The sequence below is a fragment of the Sorghum bicolor genome, chromosome 7 (assembly GCF_000003195.3).
Source record: "Sorghum bicolor cultivar BTx623 chromosome 7, Sorghum_bicolor_NCBIv3, whole genome shotgun sequence".
NCBI classification, from domain to species: domain Eukaryota; kingdom Viridiplantae; phylum Streptophyta; class Magnoliopsida; order Poales; family Poaceae; genus Sorghum; species Sorghum bicolor.
The window spans coordinates 580,608-590,731 of NC_012876.2; the positions used below are offsets into that span (position 1 = coordinate 580,608).

The 10,124-nt window shown below is 45.7% G+C and overlaps 2 protein-coding genes and 1 non-coding gene across 4 annotated transcripts; 2 read left to right on the plus strand and 1 right to left on the minus strand.

Moving 5' to 3' along the window:
* Positions 312–4,195, plus strand: LOC8064349 (probable polygalacturonase). Its single transcript, XM_002443673.2, has 5 exons — positions 312–895; positions 2,440–2,560; positions 2,769–2,943; positions 3,048–3,118; positions 3,308–4,195. Exons 1-5 carry the CDS (start codon positions 404–406, stop codon positions 3,940–3,942), a joined length of 1,494 nt encoding a protein of 497 aa, XP_002443718.2. The 5' UTR covers positions 312–403; the 3' UTR covers positions 3,943–4,195.
* Positions 4,318–4,390, plus strand: TRNAF-GAA. Its single transcript has one exon. It is a non-coding gene; the product is annotated as a tRNA-Phe (tRNA).
* Positions 6,040–10,093, minus strand: LOC8068518 (pentatricopeptide repeat-containing protein At2g33760). 2 transcript variants are annotated; one of them, XM_002444830.2, is made up of 3 exons: positions 8,168–10,093; positions 7,613–7,716; positions 6,040–7,497 (listed from the first exon to the last, which is right to left on the minus strand). In XM_002444830.2, the coding sequence occupies exon 1, from the start codon at positions 9,926–9,928 to the stop codon at positions 8,177–8,179; it is 1,752 nt and encodes a 583-aa protein (XP_002444875.1). In that variant the 5' UTR covers positions 9,929–10,093; the 3' UTR covers positions 6,040–7,497; positions 7,613–7,716; positions 8,168–8,176. The 2 variants fall into 2 exon arrangements, with proteins under 2 accessions (XP_002444875.1, XP_021320159.1); XM_021464484.1 differs by having other exon boundaries at positions 8,151–10,093.

Below are 10,124 nucleotides of genomic sequence, written 5' to 3' on the forward strand. Positions count from 1 at the left end.
GAGAAAAATACTAAGATTTGTAACGTAAAGTGAATATACTATGAAAATATAATTAAGAAAGAATTTAATGATACTTAGTTAGTATCATAATAATTATTATTTTATAATATAAATTTGGTCAAACTTAAAAGAGTTTGACTCTCCAAGATTCTTGAAATGACTTACAATTTGGGATAGAGGGACATAATTAGGACATCTGAAATAAAAAGGCCTGACGAGGGCCAGGCCCAAAAAGAGCTCATTTCATCTCGGGCCTGACCAGCCATTCGTTGGAATATTTTTGAGAGTACGGTACGCGACCACCTGGCCGGGCCGGCCCGGCCATTTGTTTCGGACACGTCTCTTTTTCTCTCCTTGTTTCGGCGTCCAAAAAGCAAGCAAAGGCGATGCGCGTCGCCCCGCCATGGCCGCCGCGCACGCCACCAAGGCCGCCCACGCCGCCGACGACCACGACGCCTCGCCTCTCCCGCTCCCATGGCCACGCCCGGCGCCGCTCCTCGTCATCCTATCCCTGCTCGCCGGGGCCTCCTACCTAGCCCTCACGCGCGTCCCCGCCTTCGCGTCTTCGGGCCGCCTAGTACCCGCCGCGCTCCTCCCGATCGCGCCTCCTCGCCCCCACGACTCGCGATCCAGGGACAGCTGCGCGGGGTTCTACGCGGGCGCGGGGCCATCACGCGCGGTCACGGCGTCCGTGGAGGAGTTCGGGGCCGTGGGCGACGGCGCCACGCCCAACACCGCCGCGTTCCGGCGCGCCGTCGCGGAGCTGGAGGCCAGAGCCGGTGCGGGAGGGGCTAGGCTCGAGGTTCCACCCGGGCGATGGCTCACGGGCAGCTTCAACCTCACCAGCCGCTTCACCCTCTTCCTGCACCGCGGCGCCGTCATCCTCGGCTCCCAGGTCACGGATTCGTTCGTTCGTTCGTTGCTTCCGCGATTCTTCTTCTTCTTCTGTTCGATTCACTTCAATTCGTGTTCTTCCTTATACGATAACAGTGCGACGTGCTGCGTCGGCTGCACGACTGGTTTGAAATTTTGCTTTGCATTTCTGCTCGAGCACGCACACAAATGCGTGATTCTGCTCAGTTGCCATGCATGGACAGCAAATTTCGTTACATTGGACGGTTCAGAATTAAGCTTTCGTTTTCATTTCTGTGTGCTCCAAAACCTGAACATGAGATAGTTCTAAGTTCTATCATAACCTCGTAATTAGGAGTATAGTACATTGGGATTTCGCTCCTATTCTGCGCGTCGTCAAACTAGGAAGATTCGGCGCTTGTGCTGTCACATGCCATGGTCCGTGGCGGCAATAAACAAGAGATACAGCCAGTGGAGGTGATGTATTGGAGTCACATGCTTGGACGGCCTGGTTCTCTCTCACAGTGGTTCCTTGTGAACTCTGCCACCGCATTTGATGTTTATTCTAAGCCACTGTGTCTGTGTGCCTTTGCTTTGTCCCCACTGCTGCTTCGACCTGGACTGGTGTTGGGCTGTTGGCCCCCAGTTGATGCCTCCTTTGCACTTTAGTACATTGCTTCCACCCCCGTCTTATCTGTTTGTGCTAAAGCCAGATAGAGGGTCAGAAAAATCTCTGATTTGGAGCTTTGTGCAGGAACCAATAATCCCCTGTTTTTGGTCCATCCGGTAGAGATAGACATGTCATGCCAGTGTGACAACATGTACGGACTAGGAAGGATAATATGTGTCGACTATTCAGGATTGGGCAGATTAATTTGCTAGACTAGAAATTGAGGGACTGTGGTAGTACTGTGTATTCATGATTCATGTGAGGTGGTTCAGTAGGAATTGGTTGCAAAGGAACTAGCATAATTGATGTCGTAGCTGTTCACTTCTCCTGCTACAGGTACTTTCCAACAAAACAAAGAAATACTACTACTAGATGGGAATGAAACCACAATCAAAAGGTTTAATTTGGGGCTACACCTTTCACATGTCCATAGTGCAATCACCTTTTTTATATTATTAGAGAAATCATGTCGATTTTCCAACTATAAAGTGGAGGTATAATTGAGAGGAAGTTGCTGGGAACTGGTGAGCTGAACACACTGATAATTGTAAGCCAGCTTGCATCTTTTACAACTAATGCTAGTTCCAAAATATTGTGCACGCCAATCTATATGCCCATTTTGTTATTTCATTTGTGTCAACCAAGGCAAGCAACATTCATAGAAAGACACAGCTGCATGATCTGTACAGTACTGTAGACTCAACAGGTCACTATAATGCCAACATATGATGGCTTTATAATACCGACATGATAGCATGGGGAAACAGTCTTCAAGGGGACCATGCACTGGATTCCAGATTGAATATTTTTGTATTCACATTTAAGTAGGCGAATGTCCAGCACTTCATATAGTTGTGTATGCTCATTACAAAACTGTGCCTAGAGTATTGATTAGCAGGTTGGACTATGATATGCAGGATCCAGAAGAGTGGCCTCTCATTGCCCCTTTGCCATCTTATGGGCGTGGAAGGGAACGGTTAGGACCACGCCATATCAGCCTCATTCATGGAGAGGGCTTAAATGATGTTGTGATTACTGGTATGGCGAATGGTTAGCTATGTCTACTCTCATGATTGATTAATAAATCAGAATTTGCCTCATTAAGTTAATAAATCAATATTTGAGTAAAACAAAATTTACTCTTTTTTTAGTAATAATGACATAGGCTTGAACTTAGGTTGTGGGCTATATCTCAACAAGAATCACTATTCATGTATGACATGAAAATGCCTTTCACAAATATCAGGTAGCAATGGGACCATAGATGGCCAAGGAAATATGTGGTGGGAGCTATGGTGGAACCGAACTTTGAATCACACAAGAGGCCATCTCATTGAGCTTGTGAACTCGACCAACATCCTTATATCCAGTATCACACTGCGCAACTCGCCTTTCTGGACAGTACACCCGGTCTACTGCAGGTCAGTTTACCAAGCTGATTCCGCTGCATTTCCTAGTAGGAACATTTTCATTCTGTAATGCAGTACTGGGAAAGTGAACCTTTGCTACTTTTTTTTTTTGCCAGCAACGTGGTGATGAAGGATTTGACCATACTGGCTCCCCTGAATGCTCCAAACACAGATGGCATTGATCCAGGTCTGTGCTGTTATTTTCATTAGCGTCCTACTGTTTTTGTCTTTTTAAGGTCAAATACAGTTTTATCATCATGGTTTTCTATATATTTGGGATTTTTAACAGCTATATATATTTAAAATTCACCAGTAGTGAATCTGTTTTTCAAAGGATGGACTCTTTGCTGACAGCTCTGTTGCTTAACAATGGCAGACTCGAGCTCAGAAGTTTGCATTGAAGACTGCTACATCGAAAGCGGAGATGATCTTGTTGCTGTCAAGAGTGGTTGGGATCAGTACGGGATCTCTCTTGGCAAACCAAGTACAAACATCGTCATTCAGAGGGTTTCAGGCACAACTCCGACATGCTCAGGTGTAGGTTTTGGTAGCGAGATGTCAGGTGGCATATCTAATGTGCTTGTCCGTGACCTGCACGTATGGAATTCTGCGCAAGCTGTGAGGCTCAAGACTGATGTAGGGCGAGGTGGGTACATAACCAACATCACCATATCCAATGTGACGATGGAGAAGGTCAAAGTACCAATAAGATTCAGTCGAGGTGCAGATGACCATTCTGATGACAACTATGACCGAACCGCACTGCCAAGGATAAGCAATGTACTTATCAGTGACGTTGTCGGTGTAGACCTGCAGCGAGCACCAATGCTGGAGGCAGTGCCTGGTGCAGTTTATGAAGAGATCTGCTTCAGAAACTTTAGCTTAAGAGGCATACGGCGGCAGGACAGGTGGCATTGCGAGTCCGTGTATGGAGAGGCGCATGAAGTTTTCCCTGCACCTTGTGAAGAGTTCAGGAAAAACGGATCTTCGTCATGGTGTGGATTTATTTGAGCAATTGTACAGATTACAGTAGTCAGAAGTTTTGCGAGTGGATGATACAGGAATACTTGAAATAGAGGGTGTTCATATTGTTGTTCCATGAAGCATGTGACATAGGTTTTTGAGATTATACAGACAAACTCGGGATTATAACTTTAGTCTTCTGTTTTTGGAGTGGGGTTAGAAACACCATGTATGTGCACAGCAAAAGTATTAATAAATCAATTAATACATTAAAGAAATTTCATGTATCCCTTTTACTACATGTCATTTAGATATTCAGTACTTATATGTACACCAGGGGTGTAATGTACAGAGTATTAGAAACTGCACTGACTTAAAAGGTAGACGACACTTTTGTATATCATGTTTAACTTTACCACTGAAGCGGGGATAGCTCAGTTGGGAGAGCGTCAGACTGAAGATCTGAAGGTCGCGTGTTCGATCCACGCTCACCGCATTTTTTCATCAGTTTTTTTTTGGATCCTGAGAGTTGGTTCCTGCTGATATGTTCTCCAGTTATTGCTGACTAAGCTGATCATGCATTTTTTCATCAGTTTTTTTGGATGCTGAGAGTTGGTTCCTGCTGATATGTTCTCCAGTTATTGCTGACTAAGCTGATCATAATTTTTCAAACGTTTACTCCTATGCTGAATTGCTGGTTACATCTTTCCAAAGTTTGCTCACCACAAATTTATTTAATTTTTTTGTTTCTCGGAATTTTTTTTTATTCTTGGAGTTGGTTCCCGCTGATTTGTTCTCCAGTTTTTGCTTACTAAGCTGATCAACATTTACTCCTATGTTGAATTGCTGATTACATCTTTCCAAAGTTTGCTCAGTGAACTCCTGTTTTCTTTCAAAAAAGTTTGCTCAGTGGAATGATCACCGTAGGATCTTGGGGGCATTTCTTAGGAAAGAAATCCAGGAATCTGGCTCTGGCCATGCTCAAGTGGAGTCAGATGGAACCAAAAACAACAATCATCTTTGCTGGGCTTGTTGCACGCGGAAATGTACATTCACGCTTCGATCTAGCTACCGTGATTTTACAAGCTACATAAAATACCTCGACTCAATGAGCCTTTCATCACAAACTACAATGCATCTACACGAATTTCCAAGAGAGGTAACCCTGGGAGTGTTTGAGTTGATGATCACCCATTTCTCATGCTTGCCACAAGCTACAAAGCTTATATATATGGAGCAGGCAGAAGTCATAATACTTGTTTGTAGTCTATTTGTTATGCTTAGCTGCTTAGTTAGGGATTAAGATTTGCCAAAAGTTCAGGGTGTTACAATAGCAAAGCTAGAAAAGTTTATATGGAAACTTCACATGTGTCTATTTGGTTCCATTCCATGCAACATGTCCAAGGCAGAGCAAAGCCAAATTCCCGTCAAGACTAGCTTCTTGTCTTTTGTACAGTATATATATACTCCCTCCATACTGGAAAAAAATGACGTTTAGGACATCATCAGGGCCGGTCCTGAGAAATTCTGGACCTGGAGCCCAACCAAAACTTAGGGCCCTCTAGAAACATTATAAAAAATATCAATATGTTATATGTATATATTTTTTTTGATACTCAACATGTATCAAAGCAAAATTCATACAAAATAATTTTACAAATTAAATTTACCTTAAAAAATTTATCCATATTCCCTCTTTGTTCTATACATTTGTCCAAAGATTCGATGGGATAGATGAAAAATTTTGGGCCTTATTCTCAACTTACGTGTTGCAGTTGCCTTCTTGATCTTTGGATTTTGGGCTAAACTAAATATACTAAATATACTAGTACTCCTAATACTAATACAGCATACTCGTGGTCGTGGGAAGGGGCCCCAGCAGCTTCGAGGGCCTAGAACGGCCGCCCCGTTTGCCCCCCGTCAGGGCCGGCACTGGACATCATTTAGCATACCAAGAAGAGGGTAGAATTTTCCATATCTACCCCTATTAAATACGAGGCGGGTGCATTTGATATGAGAACATTCATCAGCTCTACTGGCTAGTGTAGCGAGGTTGAGTGTTGAGGTGCCGCGTTCAAAGTGAACATAACCATGCAGCCATGCTAACTGGATAGGGTATGGATATTGCACATTTAGATTTTGGTATGGGTAGCGTATAACCGGTTCTATTCTGGAGAAATACTATTTTCAGCTGAAACATTCAAGCTATCGGGCTTGTCTGCTGCACAACTGCAACGACAGACTGAATCTGTTCTACAGCTTGCTCCAACAAATTTACCACTGCAAAAGTGCAAACAAGTTATTCGACTGGAAAGGACACTTCTATACAATGGACATGATGCCAAATCTCCATATAAGATGGACATCAAGAGATATGATGTGCCATCAGAAAAATCAACATCCACATGACCTTTTGAATCATCTGTCTCCTTGTCAGTTCCTGATCGGATGGACAAAAAAATTGCATTCAGAAAAGAGCTTCATTACAGACTTCACATAATGCATGAGGCACAATTCCCTTCTTCTGTAGATTGGATCGGCACTGAATCCATTTCTGGCATAACAACCACATGAAGAACTGGATTTGTGGTGGGGCTGCACTCTTCCAGATGAAGTTTGATTTTTCATCAGAAGCATGTCCTTGTGCCTTCAGCAGCTTGTATATGCTAGCAGTGTCCAGTTTTCCATCTGTTGCGATGACGGGGGAGAGCCGGCGATCAGGTTGGTCCGTGTAAGTGACCTGTGCTAGCAAGTCTTGTAGGGACTGTAGCTGTTCAGATGCCGCATTTGCCAGTCACGGCACCAGTGTCCTTGGAAGTCCTGCATCTCTGATCTCCTGCACCGAAGCCTCGTTATGCGTGCTGTGAGTGAACAAGACTGGGAAGCGGTCTGCCAACACATCATCTCAAGCAAGACATCCATTCAGAAGGATGTATTTCTACCATCCCTAATGGTTACAGTTGTGATGGCTTGATACAACGGCAGAATGGAGCGCAATGTGCCCATGCTGATGATTCTGCGAAGTGAAGTTTATGCACGAGCTTGAGTAGCAGGCAAATATTCTGTGTTCCAATATCCTTGATTCCCAGGCCGCCGAGCTCCTTTGAGTTGCAGACCTTTTGCCAGGCAACAAGGCATCTAGCTGATGAAACATTACCATTTTCAGATCCTGACCACATAAAACCTCGCCGTCTTTTGTCCTGTTGGTGGCAGCGGCAAGGAGATCATGGAATACACCAGCTGGCTGTCCATGACTGCATTCACCAAGACCACATGGCCCATTGTATTCAGTAGATGAGTTTGCCAGTCTGCCAGATATCTGTCAGACTTCTGAATATATGGTGTGTATGCTGAAATTGGCAACTTGTGTATTGAAAGTGGCAACCCCAGGTAGGTTTGTGGAAAACCTTCTCTCCTACATCCCAGGGCTTCTACACAAGCTTGAGTTGTTGCTTCAGCTATTATTTAGACAAAGTTATAAGATCAATTGTTGCTTTGTACGGAAGCAAACCTTCCAAATGTTCACACTGAAATATTTGACATTCTTCTAGCAGTAGCCACTGGTGACGGATCTTCAATAGGGCCGCAGAAAATAATCAATTTCTGGATCAGCATTTGTCAGCATAAAGTCACTATGCAGCCCATCACTTTTGAGGATGACACAGTACAAACAGCTGTAAAGAATATTTTTCTGTAAAAGGACAAAGTATAGTCTTACCAGCATTTCAGCAACTTCAACACTAGCAGAAATAAGAAATGGAACTCCATCGGTAGAAACTTTTTATCAGCCTGCATATTGGTAATCACTTTGACCACTGCAGACTGCAAAACAACCAAGAAACTTTTATCAGCCTGCATATTGGTAATCACTTAGACTGCAAAAAACCAAGAACTTCACATCATCTGCAAAACAATATGCTAAGACTGAATACAAAGATTAGTCGGTTCGGGGTTACATGGGGAGGGGACTTCATAAAAACGGAAACAAACATATGTAGCCAGAGATTGGTACTGTAATTTAACTTTACTACTTTCCTCCGCATATAAAGTATTACCACCAACATGACTACTATCAAGGATTATTATCGATACATGTATTACTGTAGGCCATACCCTGTGGGGGAAAAAATGACTAACTAAAAACTTTCAAACACTTTGAAATCCACATGCCTTATATAGCTTATAAAGGTTCTTGACAATTGTCAGCTGTAACGCATCATCCATATACATTGAAAACTCAATACTATAATCATAACTGCAAATTTTAGCTTACGAGCGCTCGTCACCAATATTCCTGACAGGAACACTTTCCAGCTTTGAAATGGTGAAACCGGTGCATATCTCTGACAATTATCTCTCGATTCTCCACGGCTGACATATATTTGATAGCTAGATGACAATCCCCACATATACGCAGGTTTTTTATTATCCTGATTGGAGCGGTGCACCCAGAGGTCATCATGAGTCCAAAGGCTACGGCCAGTTTTTCGCCATGGTATCTTAATGCAAACTCCCTTTCCTCTTCTTCCAACTCATGCAGCACCGAGTCAGTTTCAGGCATGTAACCAGCATCAGTAATCCTATGGATCAGTTTCTCCAGATACTGGTAAATCTCTGGAGTTTTGGGGTGAGACTTCTCCCCCATGCGAAACACATGAGCAACACCACCGATCTCAATCAAGCTATATCCTATTGGCTTCTTCAATCTTCTCTTGATCATTGTATTCCTCACCTTCTCGACATGGTTCATTTTACCAGATAAAGCGTATATATTAGAAAGCAGCACACGGTGTGATGGATTCTCAGGCTCGAGGGCAATCAGTCGCTCAGCAACCTCCACTCCAAGACTGAAATTCTTGTGCATCTTGCATGCACCAAGCATAGCTGTCCAAACTTCAGGCCCAGGCTCTCCGGGTATAGAGTCGTGTATAAACTGCATCGCGTCATCAAGAAGTCCCGCCCTTCCATACATATCAACCATAGAGCAATAGTGCTCAGCACGAGGGACCAATCCATAGACACTCTTCATCGAAGCAAAAGCATCCCGACCATCACTGACCAATCCAGCATGCGCGCACGCAGATAGAACCGCAACAAAAGTGACATCATTGGGTGGTGGCCCTTGCTGTCTCATCAAATCGAATAGCTTGACTGCCTCACCGCCATGTCCGTGCATGCCATATCCTGCGATCATGGAGGTCCACGTAACCACATTGCGTTCCTGGAGCATGTCGAACCACTCACGAGCCTTGTTCACAAGCCCACACCTGGCGTACATGTTCACAAGCGCAGCACCAAGAACCACATTCATCTCCATCCTTTCAGAGACAATGAGCCTCTCCACTTCATGTCCCAAGTCCAGAGCACCAGCCTGCGCACAGGCAGAGAGCGTGGCCACAAACGTCGCGGAATCGGGAGCCTCCCCAGCCACCCGCATCTCTCTATACACCTCAATCGCCCGACCAGCGAGCCCATTCTGCTCGTACCCTGAAATCATCGCGTTCCAAGCGACGACGCTCCTGTCACGAATCGCGTCGAACAGCTTGCGCGCGACATCCAGCTTGCCGCACTTGGAGTACAGCACGACGAGCGCCGTCTGCACGAACCGGTCGGAGCCGAAGCCGAGGAGGACGGCGTGGGCGTGGACGCCCATCCCGGCGCGGAGCGCGGACAGGTCCGCGCAGGCCTTGGCGACGGAGGTGAAGGCGAAGCTGGAGAAAGGGAGGGCGGCGGCGAGAAGGCGGCGGTAGAAGGCGAGGGCGGCGGCGGGGAGGCCCCGGCGCGCGGCGGCGCGCGTGAGCGAGCAGAAGAGGAAGGAGTCCGGTGATGGGTGGGAGGCGGCGAGGAGGCCGGCGTAGGAGGCGGCGCCCGCCGCAACCGCGAGCGTGGCTAGCTTGGTGGTGAGAGGTAAGGAATGGGCGTGGCCGGAGACGACGAGGCGCGCGTGGGCTTGCTTCAGAGGGCCCAGGCGCGCGCCGGCGAGGAGGAGGGAGTTGTATTCCGGCGAGCGGCGGTGGTGGTGGTGGGGATCCATGCTGCAAACGGAGGCGGAAGGCTCGAATCCGATGGATACATTGGCCTTTTTCTCTTGGCGGGATTTAGCTTTAGCTCTGACGAATTATTTATTTATTTATTTTTGTTTGAAAATTGATGAGAACAGTATGCGGACTTGAGCTCTGAAACTCGAGTTTGCTTCTCCAGTCAAGTGCTTTGAAACTTGAGAGACTTTA